Below are 24,282 nucleotides of genomic sequence, written 5' to 3'. Positions count from 1 at the left end.
AATATCTATTCGACTGTTTGTTTTTAAATCAAATTTATCAGGCTAGATGTGAGGGCTTTTTGTGAAATTCCCCTTTGTCTGAATAATGGTGGTGATGATGATAACAATAATAGTAATAATAATAATAATGAAAACAATAAGTAGAATTAGAAAAAAAGATGGACAAAAGAAGAAAAATAACTGACAAGGTGCAATAATGAAGTAATATGTACAGATAAAACATAAACATAGAAATGGCCTTAAAGAATATTACAGTAATTCCTGAACTGCTCGGAGGCAGTTGGCATTTGCTTGCTGTTGCTTTGAAAACGCCAGCAGTTTTCATGTTAGTTAATGGTCTGTTATGGGGGAGGAAACACAGGTTTGCTTTTTGCAGTCTAAAAGATGATAGAGGTGGAACAATACCACTTTTAATTTCATATACCAACACATAAATCTTAAATTTGATCCCATACAGATACCAATCTGATATTTCTGTTTAAACATGCTTTTTTTTGATGCACTTAAAGTATCTTTGTGCTCAAATTACTCAAAACACTCTGCTGCCCCACAGAAGGAAACACCTAGTATGACTGTGGAGTGTTTCAGCCTGGATTGGGTTCATTCTTCTTCCCAATCTATGTGCCATCCAGCATTTCAACTGATCTCGACCTGATATCGCAAACTAGTGTCAGATTAGTGTCATTCTCTAGGTCGCAGATTCCCATGTTTTCTTAGTCTAGGAAATAAACTATTTTGTTGTGTCAGGAAAGGGGGACACTCCAAGAGCCGTATTGGGAGCCACTGATCTAGGTGATGACAGTAGCCATTTCAAGTAGCGGAGATGAAAGTTTTTAACTTGCTTTTCTTTATTTCTTGCTTGCAGGCTTAAGGACACAGTTAAAATGTCGAAAATAGAGAAGATGAGCATCCTTGGCGTGAGGAGTTTTGGTGTAGAAGACAAGGATAAACAAGTGATAGCATTCTTCAGCCCTTTGACGGTGCTAGTAGGACCCAATGGAGCTGGAAAAACGGTTGGTTCCGATGCTTGTCTTCTTTTTGCACCAGCACTCCTCGCTTTTTGTACTGACACCATGAACGTGACGTCATTCTGTTTCTTCGAAAAAGATAGTGATGTAAAAGTCATAACCTTTAACTTTGTTTCCTCTTTCTTTTTAACTTTTTCTCTCTTTTCCTTATTTGAGTTTTGCAACTTCCCTCCCTTTAACATGAAACTGCAGTTGGTTTTTTTAAGAAATAACTATTTTTTTTTCCTTCCTCCTCCACTTTTGAGTTTTGCCTATATGAATACTTGGAGCAACACAGCTGTTTTGCTTCCAAGGCTCTCATGAGGAGCTTGTCATGCTTTAGTCTGTTTTATTGGAAGGCAAGATGTAAAGTTGTCCATCCATGTCTTCTAAGGTTAGCCCAAGCACCATTTTTACGGGCTTCGAATACTGGAATGTGTTTCAGTATGAGTACTCAAATATTAATGCTCAAAATCACCTGTAACCACTGATTTTTTGCATGTTTGTGACTGCAATTCAAAATATATCCAATAGGCGGCAGCAATATATTAGTAGTCCACTGTTTAGCCCTCTTGTTCAATGAGGCATTTATGAGTCACATCTAGATTCAAAGTGTGTAACCGGTTAAAATGATCGCTTTATATAGTAAATGCTGGTTTAGTTTTAATATGTTTTATTTAGATTTAGTCATGCACCATTCAAATTTTTTGTAGCTGATTCTGATTTCTTCAGAGCCAAAATCTCAGATGGTCTTTTCCTATTAGTTTACTTTTTTTTTTTGACAAAGTTCCCAATGTGTGGGATAAATAAACACATAACACACACTAGCACATTTCTTTTTCTTTCTATTAGCCAAACTTCTATTTTTTCAGAATCAAGCTTTATTGGCCAGGTATGCTACGCATACAAGGAATTTGGTTTTGGTTACAGGAGCTCACAGTGCGCAGTATCAGACAGACATTCACATGTAGGGAATAAGATAAAATAAATACGAAATATAACAAAATAAAATAAAACCTGCATTCCTACCTCTCTCTCACACACACACACACACACACACACATACATACATATATATATATATATATATATATATATATATATATACAAAGTATGGGGTTAAAGTGCTGAGTGCAGCAGCAGTTAAAGGGTGTATAGTAGGGGTGTGCGATATGGCCAAAAAATGATATCTCGATATTTTCTGTAATTTTGTGGATAACAATAATAGACGATATTTTGCACTATTTAAACATTTGTTTAAAGCCTTTATATATATATATATAATATTCTTATATTTTTAGCTTGCACTTCTTAAATGATATTAATTATTGCTTATTAATTGAAACAATATACTTAATGCATTTTCTTTTTTAAGGCATATTTTATTTCAAACAAACAAAAACATTGAAATCAATAGTGCAAATAGAACAAATATTCAGCAGACACAGAAACAAATACAACATTTGTAAACAAATTACTTGCTTCAAGTTTGGTCAAATTGCACAAAAGGCAAAAAACTATAGCATGTTTAAGTAAATGAATAACCATAATACTGTATAATAGTTATATAATATATTAATATATATAATATAAGTATATATAATATTGCACATACATAACAAAAAGTATTAAACAAACTGAAGAACTTGCCAAAAAAGGTGCAGCACTTCTGGGGGAAAAAAGGTTTTTAAAGCATTTGTAATCCAATGACTCTAATGTTAACAAAGTCTACAATTTTCAGACAAGAAAGTAACATTGTCTTTGTATCAAAATGACAGAAGGACAGAAAAAATAGCAGCATTTTCCAGCATCAATTTTAAGATGCACTGGGCTTCTTGGGATTTACCTCAAGTTGTGTGACAAAAACACCAGCCTGTCCACAGCATCTGGCTTCAAAGCAGCACGGTTACATGTAATAATATTTCCTCCGGTGCTAAAAACCCTCTCAGAAGGGCTGCTTGAGGCAGGGATGCACAGGTACTTTTTCGCAAGCTTACCCAATCTGGGGAAGTTTACTTCTTGCGTTTTCCACCAGTCAAGTGGATTTACATCACTGTCCACTTCTGGTATCATCAAGTAGCTCTTGATCTCCTTTTCAATTATGGTGTGCAGGGACTCACCTTCTTTGAATTCCTGCAATTTCTTAAAATAACTGCTAAAAGACTTTTGTGTCTTCTTTGCTGGCTCTCCTGTGTCATCATCTCCTCCAACTTTTGTTGCTGATGCCTGAGCTGAAGCAGTTGAGAGACCTTGGGTAGGGCTGTCTTCCTCTGTTGCTATAGCCTGTAGTTCTGCTGTAGCTGTTGTCACAATGACTTTGATTGTGTCATCATCATTGTAGCGATTTTTGAACCGGGGGTCAAGTGTTGATGCCAGACTCAACAGTTCGTCCACACAGTCCTCTGTGTATTTTGTGTTAAGCTACTCAAGGATAGTTTGTTTGATTTTTTTTGGTTAGGTCTGTGTCATCAGATTTTATCTTCAGGACTTCAGTGTTAAACAAAGCCAGCACAGGTTTTAGGTAGGAAACTGTTACAAGTTTCTCACCTGAAAGAGCATCTGTGAACTCTAGAAGAGGCCCAAGTGCTTTGCTGACCGCTTCCAGCACCTCCACATCCTGCCATGTTGGGACAAGGTGTCTGTGCTTTTTGTCTTCAGCCAACACATGACGAATGGCCTTTTCCTGTTCAAGGAATCTCTCTATCATGCACTGTCTTGAGCCCCATCTTGTTGGTGACTCTGTGATGAGTTTATGCTCCGGAAGCTTCAGCTGCTCTTGTGCATCAGCAAGTTTTTTCTTTTTTTTCCAGCTGTTGGAAAAAGCTCCGACCACCTTCTTGCAAACCCCAATGGCTCTGTCTATTCTCGGATCCCGCATGCTCCTCTCTGAAAAATGTTATATATATATAAAACATTACAACCTATTATATATTACATTATATTTAAATGTCATGTACTATTTAAAATATTGTTATTTGCATACAACAACAGCTTTGCTTTATGTTACACAATGTACATAACATTTTCACGTTTGCACACACTACTGTAACAAAGTGTAACTTCAATTGCATTATATAAAAGTTACTCACCAATAGCAATATGTAGTCTGTGTCCAAAACATGGAAGCCTCTTCCATTTGTTTATCCGTAGTGCACTGACAACATTAGCCCCACTGTCTGTTGTCATGCACACCATGCGGTCTTCTCGCAGCGACCAAGATGCCAGCGCATCTTGCAGACCTTGGGCAATTAACTCTCCTGTGTGATCTTCAGGAAAGTATGATGTTTGCAAACAGTAGCTTTGCAGTTGCCAAAATTCGTCGATGAAATGCGCTGTCAGTGAGAGGTATGGCTCAGACGTTCTGCTTGACCATAAATCCGCCGTGGTGGAAAAATGTGCGACCTCTTTTAGTTTATGCGCCAGATTTTTGGCGACATGATTCATACAGTTTGGGCAAAGCGGTTTGACTGAAATATTTTCGGCCAGGCAGTTTATATCTTGAATCTATAGTGTTTAAAAGTTGTTTAAAGCCATCTCGCTCAACTACTTGAATAGGCACCATGTCTTTTGCGATATAATATGTGACCGCGTCTGTTATCTCTTGCCACCTGCTGCCTTTTTTGTTGTAAGGCACTTTTTTATTAAATGCCTCCGTTAATGATTGCTGTGTGTGTGTTTTACCAGACACATTAGTTGTTTCAGGTTTGTCTATGACAGCGATCTCCCGCAGCTTTTCATATTCCTCATAATCTTTGCGGTGGTTTGTTCGGAGATGATGGAACAGGTTAGTTGTCGAGCTTTCTTTTACGGCAACCGCTTTCTTACAAAGTTTGCAAATTGGTGTCTTTTGACCAACGTCAGTCTTTTCAAATCCAAACCATCTCCACGCGAGTGAAGATGATCCTCGCCTAGGAATTAAATCTAAGGCGGTAGATTGCGAGGCTGGCGCAGTGTCTTCACTCATGTTTAGCATTAGGCATTTATGCTAGTGCACAGTATGGACTCTCTCAATGCGCACGCGCAGCAGCCGAGGCGCCCCCCCCAGTCTGTAGCATACTCGATAACGTCATCTTACACATCGTTAACGCGGCAATTAAGATATTATCGTAGACGATATATATCGCACACCCCTAGTGTATAGTGGCAGAGAAAGGGATCAATGAGGTGACAGTCAGATAGGTGGGGTAATATGGCAGATGAGTAAGATGCTAGAACAAACACTGGTTTGAGCGGCAGTTCCAGAGGATGGAGTTGAGCTTGATACTATATTGTTTTTGTGTAATATTTTAACTGTTTAAGAGAGTGATAGCTTGTGGGAAGAAGCTCCTTTGTAGCCTAGATGTCCTAATCCTCATCTGACTGAAGCACCGGCCTGAGGAAAGGAGCTGGAATAGGTGGTGTCCAGGGTGAGAGGGGCCTGTGGAGATCTTCTCTGCACGCTTCCTGGTTCTGGAGGCATGCAGTTCTAGCAGTGTAGGCAACTTAACCCCAGTTGTCCTCTCTGCAGACCTGATGATGCGCTGAAGTCTTTGGAGGTCATGCTTAGTAGCTGAGCTGCCCCAGACTGTGATGGACGTGGTGATGACAGACTCTATGATGGCTGTGTAGAACCGCACCATCAGCTCCTGGGGCAGGTTGAACTTCCTCAGCTAGAGCAGGAAGTACATCCTCTGCTGGGCTCTCTTGATGATGGAGCTGATGTTGCTGTCCCATTGCAGGTCCCTGGTAATTGTTGTGCCCAGGAGCTTGCAAGACTCCACTGCCAGCACAGTTCTGTCCAGGGTGGTGAGTGCTGGCAGGGCTGGAGGCCTCTTCCTGAAGTCCACTGTCATCTCCACTGTTTTTGCTGTCTTGAGCAACAGGTTATTGTGGCTGCTTCAAAGGACACCCTGGTCAACCACCCATCCGTAAGCAGGCTCATCACCATCTCAGATGAGACCGGTGATTGTAGTGTCATCTGCATACTTCAAGATTTTGACTGAGGGGTCCGTGGAGGTACAGTCATTCATGTATAGAGAAAAGAGCAATGATGAGAGAACACAACCTTGTGGAGCGCCTGTACTGATGATCTGGGTGTTTGAGGTGAACTTTCCCAGCCTCTTTTGCTGCTCTCTGCCAGTGAGGAAGTAGGTGATCCACTGGCAGGTGGGGCTTGGCACACTACTTGGAGTAGTTTGTTGTGTGGCTGTCCTGGGGTGATTGTATTAAAGGCTGAGTTAAAGTCCAAGAATAAAATTCTTGAATATGTTCAAGCTGTTGAAGAATAAACTGGAGTCCCATGTTCACTGTGTCGTCCACTGACCTGTTTGCCCGGTATGCAAATTGCAGGGGGTCTAGCAGAGGATCTATGATGTTCTTCAGATGGGAGAGCATCAGTCTCTCAAAGGATTTCATGACTACAGAGGTCAATGTAACAGGTCTATAGTCATTCAATCCTGCGATGATTGCTTTCTTGGGAACTGGTACTAGGGTGGAACGTTTCAAGCAGGCAGGTACGACACATAGCTCCAGTGATTTATTAAAGAGTGCTGTAAAGACTGGTGTGAGCTGGTCAGTGCAGACCCACAGACAGGAGGGTGAAACATCATCTGGTCTTGGTGCTTTCCTAACTTTTTGTCTCCTGAAGAGTCTTTAGAGCAGGCTGCATGGATAGCTGAATGATAGGAAGGAGTGAATCTGTGCTGAATGGGTGTGTGAAGCTGGGCTTTTCAAACCTGCAGTAAAAGTTGTTAAGCTCACCAGCCAGCTGACGGTCGCCCATTGCCTGGGGGTGTGTCCTTTTGTAGCTGGTGATGTTCTGCAGGCACTTCTGGACGGTTGATGGCTCATTTGTGGACACCATACTACTCAGCTTCTTTGAGTAGCTCTTTTTTGCAGCACTGATTTCTTTGATTTTTAATTTTTAAGTTGCTGGCTAGAGTTACTAAAGTTGATTTCACGCCTGTGCTAGTCTCGTCTGACTGAGAACGGCATGACAACAGCAATGCCATTATTCTTTGCCACTGTGAGAGCTCACCAAAACAAATGAGGTTTAAGGCTTTGAGCTCCCCCATTTTACAGTTGCCCTCACCAGAGACTAGCTGTACTCAAGTACCGTTATACTTACTTATTTGAGATCATTAATTAAACTTGTCATGCTTCCATGGTAGAACAGCCTCTTATTGCACTAGACATAGTGCTCCTATGATTTCTGAAGTATCTTTACTTTTTTAGATTAAATGAAACACATGGAAAGTTCATAAATACTAAATAGAGAATCGAATAACAACGTAACAAATGACTACTCTAGATGTCAGATACATTTTTCCAGCTTTAATGTCTTCAAATGACCGTTATTATTCCAAGTTAATAGGTTCATGTTCTGAGTGGGTTGAATTTGGCAAGGAAACGTCCTGCTCTACAGAACACTGCAAAAAAAAGGCACCTTACTGAATGGCTCTTGGTTGGCATCCATGATGTGGATGCATAAATCAGGCTACAAGAAGCAAAACAAAATTGGTCATGTGGTCCACTAATATTTTTCAAAAACTCCTGTTTTTTTTTTCCCCTTACACTTCTCTTCAGACTATTATTGAATGCCTGAAGTATGTCACTTCTGGAGACTTTCCACCTGGAAGCAAAGGAAATACGTTTGTTCATGATCCAAAGGTATGTTTGTTTTATTTATTTATTTATTTATTTGTGGCTAAATAGTGGCTGAGAAATATTTTGAAGTGCCAATGTGCCTCAAAGCAAATCTGCTTAATGTCTCAGTTGTCAGATATTTGATTTGACTTTCGCATATGAACGGAAATATAAAAAAGCAGTAGTGCATTAGTTGGTATGTCATAATGGCTGTTTTGTAGGATGCCCATGAGACAGATGTACGTGCCCAGATTCGCCTGCAGTTCAAAGATGTAAATGGGGAGCCCGTAGCTGTTCAGCGGTCCATGCTAAGCACACAGAAGGGCAAAAAAGCAGAGTTCAAAACCCTTGAAGGAGTCATCACCAGAATTAAGTGGGTTTCATTTTTATTGCACTGTGTCTTGATTATGGTTAAAGCTTTTCATAACTGGTCAGCAGGCTGATTCTTTATTTCACTGTAAAATGTTCTACCACCTGGATCTGGACAATATGATTAAAAATCTCTATTTGTTTAGCCATTTGGGGATAGATTATGTATATCTGCATATTCCTGCCTTTACTAAATGCAAACATGAAAGTAAACAACCTGTTGCCAAGCAGATTCACAATGTCTAATACAACAAGACCTATAAAACAGAAACTTTTAATGTTATTCCAAACAGAATATTACAGGCTTCAGATAGTTGTTGAGTGTTATTTGTGATATCACCCTTAAAAACAAAATATTTGACGTCCTTTTTAGTCTTGACTGGAACAGATGTGATCCTCTTGGTCCACAATGGCTGTGGTAAATTCCTGTGTCAAAAAAAAAAATCTTCACTGTATAGAGATCCTGCCAAACGACACACTCATTTTCTGTAACATTTCAGAATTATATTTTAATATCAGTTATGTCATCTTATTGGTGTGGTGGCTGCAGCTCTTCTGCTGTGCTAACAGTGGGTCTAGTAGAGACTTCTCTGATAAAGTGCTAAAAGTGTATTGATTTCATCACAATAAACAGATCTGCTGCTGCTGCTGTATTTTTAAACGTGTAGTACATAAATCTTATTGCAAATTTGGACTGAGCATTTTTCTCTAAAACATTGTTGAATAATTTAGTCACCCACATATCGTTTCTTAGGTTTGTTTACAGTTGTAGCTTTAATGGCCTTGTGGAAAGTAGCACAGTTTGTTATGCTCTAAGGCCAACTGAGGATGCCTGCAATGAATTTAACACTGTATTTGGAGTGGTCCTTTGTAGATGGTTAATAAACTCTTAAGAGTCAGTAACACATCAACAACATATCAGTGGAGTAGCAGTAGTAAAACATCTGAATATATTGAAGTAAATATCTTGTACTGTTGATACATCACTTACGTAGATGTTCAAAATCAGAATAAATCTACAGAATCAGTACAGAATAAGTCTACTTTTGTTCAGTATTATCATATTTATTAGCAATAATCTGTGTTCATGACAGGCATGGAGAGAAGGTCAGCCTGAGCTCTAAATGTGCAGAGATAGACCGTGAGATGATTTCGGCTCTGGGCGTTTCCAAAGCTGTTCTCAACCATGTCATCTTCTGCCACCAAGAAGAGTCCAACTGGCCACTCAGTGAAGGAAAGGCACTGAAGCAGAAATTTGATGAAATTTTCTCAGCCACAAGGTGACAATGTAATCCTGATCTCCTCAGTGTTTTGCACATTCTTATTGTTAATTTGATGTCTCCTGTAATCCATTGACCAGTCAGCTTCTATTGCTTGCATGACAATTATGTTTTGTTAAAATGAAATATTTGACATATTGACACATGCAAGATTTCCACTATATAGGTGGGGTAATACTTTTTGCATGGTTTTAAGTGCAGACTAAATCCCCTTGGTTTTGTAGTCACTTATTCACCTGGAACTGTACTTGACTAAGTCACTAATTTATTTCATTGTATTTATTATTTTTCTGGTCAAACTAAATGGCTGAATATTTCTCTGTGTTCCCTTTTTTGTTTTTCAGAAGTTGGCATTTTAGCAGACTGTATTTAGCATGCATTGTTTTCCCATAGGTACATTAAGGTGCTAGAAACCCTTCGGCAGTTGAGACTGAAGCAGTCCAACACTGTCAAGGCCTGTCAAATGGAGCTAAAATATCTGAAGCAGAACAAAGAGAAGGCTCAGGAGATCAAGGATCTGCTATCCACTAAAGAAGCCCAACTAGCAGCTTCCAAAGAGAGTGTGCAGCGCATTGAAAGCCAGATTGACCCGCTGGAGGTAAGACATTAAATAAAGCAGGGCTTAGATGATGCTGTGATGTATTGTTAAGGACTTGGCCTAAAGCATGTTAATAAAAGAAATCTTTGTATGTGCATATATCATGAATGATCTCACTTCTCTGTGATTGTAGGCGTGTTGCACTTGTTCATGTTCATACAGCTTGTTGATTAATATAACAGCTCTCAAGATAAACTTTCCATTTTGCTACTGCATTTGTTAATTTGCTAATTTATCTGTAGGTCTCTTACAAGAACTGTTCAGCCACAGTCTTTATAGGAAAGTTTGTCCACTCGACAGTGATATTGTCAGCGCCCTCAGGCATTTCCAATCACACAAGACCAGGCTTGTATCTCTTTTAATGAGGAAAGACCTACAACACCGAAACTAAAAACCACATTAACATGTCAAAAACGTATTTGAAATTACTGATGAAATCTGACAAAAACAGTATAAATAGTTTGGAGCATTTGGCTCAAATACTGCACAAAAGACAAGCTTTTTTCCAGCTTGTTCTGGCTACTGCACAAGCGTGTATCTCCACAGTGAGGGGGAGCTTTCCAGTTTTCATCTTAAACTGCAAACTGATTGCTTCATTTTATTGAAATGTTGAGAGTGACGAACTTTGCCATTCATTTTCCAACTAGTGACCTTCTCCTCCTTTGTAATGTCTCTAGTTCAGCGCACTTTGCAGAAGTAGCTAAAGATATTTCTTTAAAAACTTTGAGATGAAAAATGAGATGGCGTGTGAGCAGATGGGCTTCAGTCTTCATTACTATGATGGTATATAATCTTTTTGTAATAATAAATCATTTTTATATAATAACTAATCTTAAAACTTTTAATATTTAGACAGCACACAGCTGTAAATCACAGCAGGATGTTACAAATGTTACAGTAAGAATTTCAAAAACTAGAGGTAAAAAGTTCCCAAGTTAACTATATTTCCCAAAGTATTTACTCCCTCATCCAAATCATTGAATTCAGATGTTCCCGTCACTTGCATGGCCAGAGGTGTATAAAACCAAGCACCTAGGCATGCAGACTGCTTCTACAAACATTTGTGAAAGAATGGGTCGCTCACAGGAGCTCAGTGAATTCCAGCAGTCAACTGTCATTATATCAACTGTATTATAACAAAGTGGAAGCGATTTGGAACGACAGCAACTCAACCATGAAGTGGTAGGCCTCGTGAAATGACAGAGTGGGGTCAGTGGATGCTGAGGCGCATTGTGTGCAGAGGTCACCAGCTTTTTGCAGTCTATCGCTACAGACCTCCAAACTTCATTTGGTCTCCAGATTAGCACAAGAACAGCATAGAGAGTTTCATTGAATGGGTTTTCATGGCCGAGCAGCTGGATCCAAGCCTTACATCACCAGTGGAAAGCGTCGAATGCAGTGGTGTAAAGCGCTGCCACTGGACTCCAGCAGTGGAGACGTTTTCTCTGGAGTGACAAATCATGCTTCTCTGAAAGGCAATCTGATGGGCGAGTCTGGGTTTGGCGGTTGCCATGAGAACGGTACTTGTCTGACTGCATTGTGCGCTTGGCCCCTTAGTTCCAGTGAAAGGAATTCTTAATGCTTCAGCAGACCAAGAGTTTTTGGACAATTTCATGCTCTCAACTTTGTGGTAACAGTTTGGGGATGACCCCTTCCTGTTCCACACCTGTACACAAAGCAAGGTCCATAAAGACATGGATGAGCGAGTTTGGTGTGGAAGAACTTGACTGGCCTGCACAGAGTCCTGACCTCACCCCGATAGAAAACCTTTGGGATGAATTAGAGCAGAGACTGTGAGCCAGACCTTCTCGTCCAACATCAGTGTCTGACCTCACAAATGCGCTTCTGGAAGAATGGCCAAAATTCCCATAAACACATTCCTAAACCTTGTGGAAAGCCTTCCCAAAGAGGTGAAGCTGTTATAGCTGCAAAGGGTGGGCTGACATCATATTAAAACCTGTGGATTAAGAATGGGACGTCACTCAAGTTCATATGCGTGTGAAGCATTGTATGTTTTGCTCTGCCTCTTGAACAGTTTGAATGTGTCTGTATTAAAGAAAGCGAGTTGCTTCTTTATTTCTCAGTATCATTCATTTTGCCAGCTTTAAACCTGAAACTGCACAGCCATTAAAGCTAAGTGTTTCAGCAGGGGAGTTTATGTTGTACATGCAGTTAGTGGCATGGCGCTCACAGAAAAGTGGCAAAAATAGACTCGGAGCACAGTAGCACATGCTTGTTTACATGCCTGTTTTAACACTCATGTTTTAAACACCCTTCTGCAGGTTGTGTATCATGTCCATTTATGACGGAATTTGGAAGTGGATTAGACATGTAGCCAATACCAAATATCCATTAAATTAAGCCTGGATCCATAACAGAATATATTATTCTCCTACTCACTGACCACTCAACCATAAAAAAGTTGCTTTTACTATCGAAGACTCTAGTAATAAAGTTTCCTCAGCTCTCCTGCACCACTAATCACATTCAAACAGTGCAGCAACCTGTTCAGTATTGCCAGAGTGACTATTGTGCTACTTTAAAGATCAGGAAGATCATATTTTTTCATTGTAGTGTTTCAGTTTTGTTTTGTTAAACAAGTATAAACTAAAGGTAAAATAAGTGAGGAGAATTAGACCAATCATACAGACAACACATTACCAATAATATTAGGAATAGTAATATTAAGATAAGAATAAAAAAGTTTATTTTTCATCCAGTATTTAAAGTGAAAGTGAGCTTTTTTTCTTCTTCTTCTATGTCATGAACATATGAACTAATAAGTGTAACCTAAATGATTGCACTTCATCATCCAACACATCATCACTATGCATTCTGGCTTTGATTATTGGACAGCTAAAACAGACCACTGCGAGTGTGTATAAAACACAAACATGAGGTTTACTGTATAGGTGTGAGAGCAAATCCAGCTGTGTTGTTTTTTTTTTTTCTTTTTTTTTCTTTCAAGTTTTTACGCCTGCCTTTACAGTCAAATCAGTGTTTCTCACCATGTCTGCTTTATCTGCATTTTCAGAATCGGCTGAATGACATCGACGATAACCTTGGTAAAGTCATGAAACTGGATAATGATATCAAGACTCTAGACAGCCGGAAAAAGCAGATGGAAGATGACAATCGAGAGTTAGAAGAGAAGATGGAACAGGTAATGCTGTTTTTGTCAGAAAAAGAAAAAAAAAAAAAAAACACCAAACTTTTATCTATGGCACAATCCAGAGCACTGCCAGTGTTGCTCATAGTTGCAAGATAGTGATCAAATTTACAGTGAGGTCTAAACGTCAGCAGCAGGAAATTACTGTTAATCAAAGTTTCTGCTGGGGCATTGCTTTGCAGTTAGCTGTGGGTATCATTGTGGTTTTCATCATCATGTGAGGTTTTTTTTTTTTTTTTTTAAAACCCAATTGTTCAACACATCCACCACTACCAGTACAGAAAACATGGCCCAACTGTTAAGGATAGTGTATACTTTCACTTTTATATTAAGTAGTGTGATGTTTTTTCATGGTATAGATACCATGACAAACCCTAAAAATAGCAAACAGCATCAAGGAGAACTGACTAAACAATTCTAAAAACTCAAAAAAAGCTAACAAAATATAAACAGTACTGCAAATCTTTTGACCGATACTGCCCAAATTCTGTTTCATGTTCTGTTTTATGGAGCAGCTCTTGATAAAGGTCTCAGTGTTTTATGGCAGACTGACTTCATATAGCCCTGTATAATATTGATACACAGTAAGTATATTTATGGACAGTTCTTTATTTTTATTTTTCATGTTTACGTCATTGTAAATATTGTATACATATGCCACTGTTTAAAAAAATAATCATATCATTCATCATGTATTTAAATGATTTTTTTCACTTTCATGATATTGTGATATTATAAATCCTGAAAAAAATAAGATAAATAAAATAAATTTCATAACAGTTAGCCTATATCTACTTAGTGTCATATGCCTAGCATTGCAAAAACGTAATGTGCGCTAGTGCAGTGGTAAACATAGGTAAACATAGGTAAAATTAAATAGCAAACTCTCTTTGTTACAGCAAGCAATAAAAAACGTTTGAGACCAGCTGCCAGATTGAATTGAGAATTACCAAGGAAATACTGTGTCTCTCCTGAGTACTGAGGTTGAGGCTGCTTGTTCATTTTGAAAGGTTTCAGTGCAAGAAGCTCAGCTCAGTTCGTCTGCTTTGTTTGTCTCATTTTGCCACTCTGGTTGAAATCCTGTGCACATGCAGGCATTTTTTTGATAGGCAAATGTGTTCATGTGATGCTAAAGCCTGTCAGTGAATTTTAAGTTAAAAAATGATAAAGGAAAATACATTTATAATGTTTATAATTTATAAATGTAGAACAAAACTAATAAACAGTTACCCATAAAAATAAATAAAGTTCAAAGTTGCTACCTTTCATGACTGGCAACTTAAATTAAATATTATTTTAAATGTATTAAATTAGCATTTATTAAATTACTTCATTAAATTAATCATTGTGGTCGCAATGGCAACCATTTTAGTTGTAGTTTGAAACTGTTACAAACTTAACTGTTGTGGTTCGTATATGCCCATTCTAAAACATGCCTGCAGCATGTTCCAAAAAAGTTGATGTAAGAGCAGTTTCAGACTAGAAACTTTGTGAAGTGTTGATCACAGAAGAGGCCATCATGGCTGGGCATAAAAGGAGCATCCAGGAATGGCCTATTCTTTTATTAGCAAAGATGGGTCAGCAAACCTTAAGCTACAAAGATTTAACCCCCAGGCACCATGAAGTCTGGTGAGTGTCTGAGTATAGACCCCAGAGTGCTCCAAGGACACTGTCCCTACCACCTATCTGCTCTCACACCTTGTGACAGAATTGCGAGGGCGTGTGTAGGGGAAGGTCTTATCAGAACCATCTTTCCTCTAAACCAGCCCAGTAGGTCTAGAGACCTTTTGACCTAATACAGATAAATGATATATGACTTTTGGAAATTCTCCACCCATCAACAAACATACATATCCTCCCCTACACAGGAACGCATTTAGCAAAGACCAAGATAAGACACCAGACCAGATGACCCTGAGTATACATTGCTAGCCCACTTTTTAAAATTTCCTTTTGTGTAAACGCGTTTAGTGCAATTCAAGCAGTCATGAATCCTTTGAATCTTTGCAAGACTAACTCTAAAATCCTGGGATGCTGTCTCTGCTATTGTATTAACTAGATGAATTCAAAGTCCTATAATATTTCAGTCAAATCCAGTGACTTCTCCTTTCTTAATCAAACTGTGGAAACTACCTCTGTGTCTCTGTTAAAATGTCAGTGTGTAAGATTCCCTACACTTGATAATTATTTTATGACTCTTGAATTCTCAAATTCATTAATCAGGATTATTAGTGAGCTGATCTTTGATTTGTAAGTTATTTATTTTACAGAAATGTCAATGTTACTTAATCCATATGTTTCTTTGAATTTTGTTTTAACCTTATACATCTTTTCGTGGGAGTCTTCATGTGGGTTTTCTTCCCTTTGGAAGTAGAGCTGTGTGAAGAAAGCTCATAAATTAAATACTTGTTTGATTAGAACTTTCTCTACTCTATACTATAACTTTTTATTAATTTAAGCATTGTGTAGAAATGTTAGTGTTGAACACACACTTGGAATTCTGCACGTTTCTTAAAAAAAATCTAATTTCCTTTCTTAGTAATCATGTTCTTTTAGACGTAGGAGTGTTAGAAGTTTCAAGTAGCTTAATGCAGTTGTGGTATGAAATCAAAGTACTTTAGATATAATGTTCTGTAGCCTCATTAATCTGCTTGTAACAGTTACTATTGAAACAGGTATGAAGTTTATATGTGAAACCACATGTTTAGAATGTTAACTCATGTTAAATAGAGAACAGTGGAAATGTATTGCAGTCTGTTGAGAAAACATTTTAGATTGTTTATAGAAATATTCATGTTCTCCTGTTTCCTCAAGTTTATCCAGATTGTTATCAGTGTAAAGTTCAAAAGCTAGAGTGTGTCATGGTATGAGAGTGTATTAGTGCCCATGTCAAGGGACAGATCTGTGGAGACAGATCTGCACATCTGTTACAGCATCAATAATGTTGAAAGATGGCTGCATAATCAGAGTGCAGATGCTAATAACATAGTGGTTAACTTGCACCTGTCTACCTTTTTGGATGGAGTTAGAGATATAAAATTTCAAATGAATGTATTTACAAAGTACACAATAAATAGTTCATATTTCATAGTAATACATTCACATAGTTCACCTTTCTTATTGCCTTTAAATGAATGCTTTAAAGTACTGAAGTCAATGCTTAATAGGTTTAGGAACTCTTTTATCCCTCAGTCAGTTGTAGCGTAGACTGTTTAGACAAGTACAGATATAGCAACGTATACACTTATATATATTTTATGTATTATATATAATGACATTGCAGTGTTTGGAGTTGTAGTGAACATTGTGGAGTGAAAAGTGTGCAAAAGTGTATTGTCATTGGTTGTAAGATGTTATGTGCTCGTGTTCATACAGGTCAAACAGAATTTACTGTCAGTACTTTCTGGTTTTATTTGCATTTCACATTGTGTCCCAACTTTTAAGAAATTGCTGTTTTGTAAATTAAATGGCACAATTAGCATAATGACAAGATTAGCATGAATTTTGTTTATATTAGCATCTTTTTAAAAAAAACTCTGATATACAGTCTTGAATTGACTATTGTAAAATTATATTTATTCCCCAGTAAAATTAAATTGACCTCCATTAACCTCCAAAATAAGAATTCTTTACAGTTAGTTTATTATGCGAATTTAGGTTTTTGTAGCAGGGTAATCCTGTCGAGGGCAGTATAAACTTCAAATTGAGATGATGCGCTTTATTTCTACAATCATTGTACGTTTTCACAAATCAATACTTTTGAAGCTTTAAGTGTAGTTTTTCTCTTTTAAATCAACATGAGAGAATGAAGGAGCAATAAAGAAGTAGTTTGGTCTTATGTATCATCCTGGGCTTTGATGAATTCTCTGTTTCAAAACTTCCAAATAAGCTCTGAATGTAAAGAACCTTAATCAGATGATTAATATAATTCTTTTTTTTCTTTTTTTTTGGTAATTTAATCGTTTCATTTTGTACCTACACATATACGCAGACATTCTGTTAAATTAGTTGGTCAGCAAAATCGGTGGACAGTCTGTGATAATTCAAATGTGCTTATGTTTGTTCTTTTTATTGATTTGATCTGTGCAGGTGTTCCAGGGTAAAGATGAGCAGCTGCAGGAGATGTACCAGAACCACCAGCGCACTGTAAGGGAGAAAGAGAGGAGACTCACAGAATGCCAGCGTGACCTGGAGAGGGCAGGTCGAGAGTGTCAGAGAATGAACCGCCTCAAGTCCGACCTACTTATCGAACAGGGTACCTAATCATTTTTCTTTTAATGTTTCCCTTTAATGGATTTTTAAATTATATTTTAGCATGGACTGTGCTACCCCAGGTAGAGGAAGGACGCTCGAGGCAGAAGAAGCAGTCGCAGCAAGCATTTTAACTTGTTCACACGCAAAGCACAAACAAAACCACAACTCCCCACTTTTCCAGTGGCTTCCACACACAGTCCGTTTTCTCTCTGACATGCGATCTTCCCAGCTTGCCATTCCTTACCACCTCCAGTTCTGTAGTGAGTGAGTGATAAACCCAGCTGTCAAGCATTGGAACTTCTTGATAGCTCCTGTGATGCTGGCAAAGATGAAACTGAAACCTCTATCGCACGTTAACATGAGCATTAATTAAGACTAGTGGCTGTTACTGTTGACTCCATTTTGATTGTTTACCTCTAGTTGAGCATGCCATGTGAAGCATTGTTCTTTTGTGTATGCGGTTTAGGAATGTGATCTGTTCAGACTAATGTCAGGTATAGTTCACATTTAAAAGTTATTTCGTAGAGCCTAATAAAAAATTGGATTTGGTGAAAGTCAGATTAGGGTCATTGTGTGAGCATAGCCTTAGAAAACACTAGTGGTGTGATGAAATTCTTGACTAAAGCACTATGAGCATGCCAGGAGGGTCGAACAAATTTTATTTGTGAAGTTCCCATTAATGTATGTTAATAGCATGTAAATTAAATGCCGTGTAGTGTGTGGGTCTATGCTGCAAGGAATTGTATTTGGGTGTTTCACTGTTGATCTTCAGGTGCTCAAATGGTTTGAATGCATCTACAATGACCAGAAGATCTATGGAAACAAACTGTCTTTAATTACACAGTTTATTTTCAATATCCTTTAGGTTATTTGTTAAGTGTTAGGGCTTGAAAATTAATTGTAGACCCGTTTATCTTTTGCTTTTTTCTTTTCGGCTAAAAACTGACTTTTGACTATTTTTATTGGTGGAAATTTCAACGCATCCCTGAAAAACACAACATTAAAAATCACATTGACTGCTTTCAACATGAGTGCTATTATAGCACAGTGAACTTCTGTAATCCCATTAACAAACCTGTAGGGCTAATTTGATCAAAATCTGGTAAAGATGGAGGTGTGTTGAAGGGATGGAGTAATAAAAATCATGAATCTGACTGACTGTATTATGAAAATAATATAAAGGGGGGGGCAGCCATGGGACTTGTATCAAAATCAGCATTACATTAGAATCGTTTGACCTTATTCATACTAAGCATGTTGCTTTTGTTTGTCTACAAATAAGGACATCTATGTTTGTTGCTTGTACTTTTGTGCACTTTTTTCACAGACTACATTTGTATTTTCACTGCTAATGTGTATTTAACATGTCTTCATGACTTTTATATAGGGCGTCTCCAGATGGAAGCGGACAGGCAGGCATCGCATGTGAAAAACAGAGATGCTCAAGTCAAGTCCCTGGCGTCTTATCTAGAAATGGAGGGCTATGATAGAGCTCCATTCAATGAGCGACAACTCCAGAGCTTCCATAGACAGGTCAAAGAGAGACAGGACAATCAGATAGAGGCCCTCAACAAGGTCATGGTAAGTATTGCTTTTTGCAAGCACAGATTAGCCTTTGTTGAGTACATTTTAAGTGTTTACTTTTTTCTTACAACATACAACATTTGCTTATCAATGTCATTTGATAATTCATTGCTGTTACACGTACCTGCAAAAACCAATGTACAATATAACTGAAAAAAATATATAAAACTATATACTATACTACTAAAAAAAAAGAATAATAAATAAAATGAAAAATGTAATTCACTTTAGCACTAGATATTCTGTGGGCACTTGCACAATACCTCATATGTCATCACTTGCATGTTTTATTTAATTTACCTTCAAGCCGTAGTGATGTGATGGAAAACACTTTTCCCAGGTTGACTTGCAAGAGAAGGAGACACAGAAACAGCAGAGCGTTGATGACATCCGTGATAAGAAGACCGGCTTAGAGAGAACCATTGAGCTGAAGAGGGACATACAGGCCAAGAAGCAGCAGGAGCTGAAGAACATCAAGTCTGATCTGCAGAGACTAGAAGGCTCCTCCACCAGACTGCAGGAGCTGGAGACGGAGCTCACGAAAGCGGTGAGGCTTTTCGCCCATATTTTCTGATTTTTTCTTATGGTAACGCAGTTCTGACGCAAGTCACTTTAGTTCTATGCTAATCTAGATATGTCTAATTTTTTTTTTTTTTTTTTTTTACATGTATAAATGTTACAAACTATATATAATCATAGCTGTAGAATTCATTGCAGTGTATGGATTTGGCTACTGTACATTTAATTATTAGACGATAGTGGTTGTGTTTCTTTACGTTAAATGCACAGGTTAGGAGCCATCTGTAAGAGAAAGTTAAGGTTTCCACTTATATCCTATGGGAGGCAAATCCTGCCAAAAAGGAAATGAAAATGAAAACAATAAAATGTAAATGCAAAGCTCTTTTTGCCGTTTCTTTTTCCAAACATCTTCGCAAATATCCTGCCAAAATTGAAAATGAAATGAAATGCCTTCATTTGAGCACGAGCCGTTTGTGACAAAGACAAAAATAAATTGAAAACGCCTATTTATCATTTCATTTTAGTCGTTATTCTGGTTTTTCACGGACAAATCTAAAATGAAAACGCTAACAGACAAAAAAAATTGCAAACTTCACTTTGGCTTTAGCTTTTCTTCGTGAAACGCACTATACATGTCAAAACTAAAATCAAAATGCAAAGTTTACTTTGTTATTTCTTTTTCATAGCGTTCGGCTGCAAATATGAAAAAAATTTAAATGAAAATTCAAAATGGATAAATCAACAGCAAAGTGACAGTTCGTGATTCCGTTTTCGTCATGGTCGCGCTTTAACTATATCAGAATGATAAGGAAAATCAAAACGAACATCAGCGCCACCTGCTGGAGATTTACTTTTCATTTTCCAGTTTTCTATTTCTTTTTCTGACCAACATGCAAATATATGTTAATTAGCACTAGGCGGGGCTTCGGGGTACATTTTAGGACAGCCCAACCCGTCTGCATCAGAATCGCCATCCTTCCTCAAGATAAAAGACTTCGAGTCTCCAAAAAAAACACAGTAATGACTCAGATCTGGTGAAACTGAACATCAGACCAAACGGTCTCAGAGAAAAGTTATCAGACCAAACACAAGCCTGGTTCAGCATAGACTGGTTCATATAACTTAGAAAACTATGGCGTAACTCAATATAAATGCCAGTGTAACATTTTCACAGTTTTTACTGAGGCCGTTTGGTCTGATACCTTTTCTCTGGGGCCATTTGGTCACCAGATCTGAGACATGACGTGTTTTTCCTCAGACGGCTGGGGCTGTCCTAAAATGTACCCCGTAGCCCCGCCTAGTGCTAATTAAAATATATTTGCATGTTGGTCAGTTAGAAAAATGAAAAGTGAATCTCCAGCAGGTGGCGCTGATGTTCGCTTTCATTTTCTTTTTCATTCAGACAGTTAAAGCGTCCACTACGAAAACGGAATCACAAACTGCCACTTTGCTGTTGATTTATCCATTTTGCATTTTTATTTTATCAGATTTGCAGAAATAAAGTAAACTTTGTATTTTGATTTTAGTTTTGGCATGTATTCTGCATTTCATGAATAAAAGCCAAAGTGAAGTTTGCATTTTTTTTTGTCTGTTAGTGTTTTCATTTTAGATTTGTCCGTGAAAAACCAGAATAACGACTAAAATGAAATGATAAATAGGCGTTTTCAATTTATTTTTATTTTTGTCACAAACGGCTCGTGCTCATGTGAAAAATGAAATTACAAATGAAGGCATTTCATATTTGCGCAGATGTTTGGAAAAAGAAACTGCAAAAAGAGCTTTGCATTTACATTTTATTGTTTTCATTTTCATTTTCTTTTTGACAGGATTTGCCTTCATATATCCATGTACTCATTTATTGAAATCTCTCAGAATGTCAGCAACAATTATTGACACTCTGAAAAAGTTTGTAAGAAGAAGAAGAACAGGCTGTAACCTCCCTTTTATGTTTAAACCAGAAGTCTATTTGAGTGCTGTGGAACTCTTAAGTCATTTATCTGAGACTTTCAATAGTAACAGCAGTTCAGTCATCAGTATTGGAAAAAGGTAACAGTAATTCTGCTGTATGTGTTGGTGTGTAGTGTTGTGGCAACAGTAATTAAGAACCTGAATAGATGTTGTTTTTCAACTGTGTGTAGGAGCGAGATCTGAATAATGCTGTGCAAAGCTCTACAGTGGATAGTCTGAAGGCAGAAGTGCAGGAGCTGCAGAGAGAAAAAGCAGAACTGGACCAGGCCCAGCGTAGATTGGACCAGGAGATGGAGACGCTCAATATGCACACCACAGCACGCACGCAGATGGACATGCTCAGAAAGGACAAGGTGAGGACATTTGCACTCTGCCTTCAGTGTAACCACTGCCTCTGTTCATCCCCAGTGCTGCATTGTAGGGCTGGCTGAACAGCATTTTACATGCTTCAAACTTATTGGTGTTTGTTTTTTAAACTTGTTGAAAAAGCAAAAAATGTGTGTCTTTACTGCCGTTCAGAATATATCCAGTAGGTGGCAACAGTGTATTAATAATCATTCTGAAGCCCAACTGCTTGTAGAATCCAGGACTTTAGAGCCCTCTTTCAGATGCAGCTTTACGTGTCTCTTCACATGTATAGTCTCGCAAGGGTGAGATGCTAAGTGTGTAACAAATTCAAATTGTTCTTTTGGTTCTAGTAGCTCTATCTAGTTCCATTGTCACAGTTTTAGTTTGTTTAGTTCATTGTTTTTGTTTATTTGATCTAGTTGGCCCCTTTTTTGCTATGGAAAGCGGTGCAAGCAGAGTTGAGCTCAGTCACAGACAAGTTTTATAGAATAGAACAAATGATTGAAGAGCTTTTGAAGAAACAGGCTTGTCTGAATGCAAGAAGGACCACCCTTACCATGTATCTCAGGCTGCAAGGCAACAGGATTGCTGAAAGTTTAATTATGGCCACCCCACAGAATACGGCGTTCAGTCTACACACTGAAGAATTTTGCCTCTGCAAAATTCAGAGTGCTCTGCCTGACACCACCCTCAATGCCACCAGCAAAGGCCATGTGGAGAACAGTACAGTTTGTTCCACTTTGAAGTGAGAAGACGTGGACACCTGACATTAATGAATGCATTCAACATAAACTAGCTATGATTAACTTATGCCCTAAGGCGATTACTGATGAAATCTTTCATAGCTTAGATTACAATTTTTGTGACAATACTCAAGTTTTCAAACTGTTCAATCCAGCCCTATGGACGTGTGTTGTTGTGATCTTGGGAATACGAAATACTTTTGCTAGTATTGCTTTGTTTAAATTTTGGAGTCTAGACAGATAAAGAAGATCAAGTAAGAAAGATTAAGTCCAGACACAGTGAAGACCTGGTTTCTCTGCTGGGCCACTTCCCTAATAAGAGGGAGTTAGAGGACTGGATCCATAGCAAATCCAGAGAGATCAACACAATGAGAGAGAAGTTGGGCAAGCTCAAGTGAGTTTAAAAATTCTTTGCATCTTCCTTTTTTTATCTTAAGGTTTAGTTGGTAATATCAGTTAAGTAGCAGGTCAAGCTCAGTCACAGGTCAGCAACCCAAATTTTAAGAAAAGCCATTTTGTCCTTTGAACAAAAATGAAACCGCCTTGGGAACGACATTTTATGTCACGACATTTTATCATCCTGGCTGTAAATCCTTCTCAGTATTTGCTAATGTCCTAGTATAGAGTAAAAAAATAAATAAATGAAAATGCAGACGTTGTATTAACTTTAAGCTTTAGCTCAGCTATAGTTGGTTTTCTCACCTCTCCAGCAGTAAACTTTTCCTTAAAATTGGAATAGTTCCTTGTAAAATGTCTCTCAACGTTTGATTTTTTTTTTTAGCTGAAGTCTTCTCATTCACCCTTCTTGTTCTTATTTTCTCGTTCCACCTTAAATAGTGCCTGAGGTGCCAGAATACAACTGCTGTATCATTTAAGATGGAATGGGAAAATTCCAACAAGAAGCTTTTAAGTGCAGCTTTAAGAAGTGACTTGACAGTTTCTCGTTGCAGATTAAACATACCAGAAAACCAGCTTATAAGAGTATTTATAAATGCAAATAAGTCCATTCATCTCCAAATGATCAATGTTTGTCTTAAATTTCTTCATACTAGCTATTGTTGCTATGGTGACGAGCAGTCTGTGCGCTGATCTTCAGGGTTAAAGGGTGAATTAGCAGTTATATATTAACTCAAGCATTTAAGGCCGTTTGTTGTTAACATGTTAGAAAGATCAGCAGAGCTTTATTTTACTGCAGAGGGGGATTATTTTATTTTTACATAAAAAAATCCAATTCTGCTCATGTTGCTGATCCCTGGGCTAGGTAATAAAGTTTGTATTTGGTATTGTTAACTCATTGGGTTTAGTGTCTAATTTGTAGCTGAAACAAATAAAACGTAGGCAGGAATAACGTAGACACAGCCTGATAAGCAGCATTACTGTAGCACGTAATTAATTCCTGTTCATGGTTTGCTGCCTATATCTAAATACGTATTAAATGCCACCCTCAAAAGCTTATAGCAACAGTAACCAAATAGGCAGGGCTTATCCACAGATCAATCCTGAGAACTGGCATTGCCATAAGATTTGCAAACTTAACTGTAATTTACTTAATTTGTAATTGTAGTGTAAGCAAACTCAAACCACATTGTCTACACACTGTAATCTTTCAGTAAAGATTTGGCATCCAGAGAGCAGAATAAGAGTCACTTTACAGCTGAGATTCGTCGCAAAGAGCAGCAGCTGACCAGCTATGAGGAGAAGCTCTTCAATGTATGCGGCAGTCAGGACTTTGAGTCTGACCTAAGCAAACTGCAGGATGACCTGGAGAAATGCTCTAAACAGAGAGGTATGAAAGATTTCAGGATAGTATATCCTAGTC

General features: G+C 38.0%; 1 protein-coding gene across 4 annotated transcripts in view; it reads left to right on the top strand.

Moving 5' to 3' along the window:
• The window catches only part of rad50 (RAD50 homolog, double strand break repair protein), a 63,952-nt gene that overhangs the window by 16,115 nt on the left and 23,555 nt on the right, over nucleotides 1-24,282 (top strand). For all 4 annotated transcript variants that reach the window (XM_037546127.1, XM_017701105.2, XM_017701106.2 and 1 more), the window contains exons 2-13: nucleotides 866-1,013; nucleotides 7,572-7,655; nucleotides 7,853-8,004; nucleotides 9,095-9,280; nucleotides 9,674-9,878; nucleotides 12,913-13,041; nucleotides 17,137-17,302; nucleotides 18,689-18,882; nucleotides 19,226-19,432; nucleotides 21,543-21,725; nucleotides 22,700-22,857; nucleotides 24,074-24,249. In XM_037546127.1, coding sequence (XP_037402024.1) covers nucleotides 866-1,013; nucleotides 7,572-7,655; nucleotides 7,853-8,004; nucleotides 9,095-9,280; nucleotides 9,674-9,878; nucleotides 12,913-13,041; nucleotides 17,137-17,302; nucleotides 18,689-18,882; nucleotides 19,226-19,432; nucleotides 21,543-21,725; nucleotides 22,700-22,857; nucleotides 24,074-24,249 — 1,988 coding nt within the window. The remainder of the gene's footprint in view (nucleotides 1-865; nucleotides 1,014-7,571; nucleotides 7,656-7,852; nucleotides 8,005-9,094; nucleotides 9,281-9,673; nucleotides 9,879-12,912; nucleotides 13,042-17,136; nucleotides 17,303-18,688; nucleotides 18,883-19,225; nucleotides 19,433-21,542; nucleotides 21,726-22,699; nucleotides 22,858-24,073; nucleotides 24,250-24,282) is intronic.

This window comes from Pygocentrus nattereri, chromosome 16 (genome assembly GCF_015220715.1).
Source record: "Pygocentrus nattereri isolate fPygNat1 chromosome 16, fPygNat1.pri, whole genome shotgun sequence".
In the NCBI taxonomy this organism is placed as follows: domain Eukaryota; kingdom Metazoa; phylum Chordata; class Actinopteri; order Characiformes; family Serrasalmidae; genus Pygocentrus; species Pygocentrus nattereri.
This window is presented reverse-complemented; position numbering and strand designations above follow the sequence as displayed.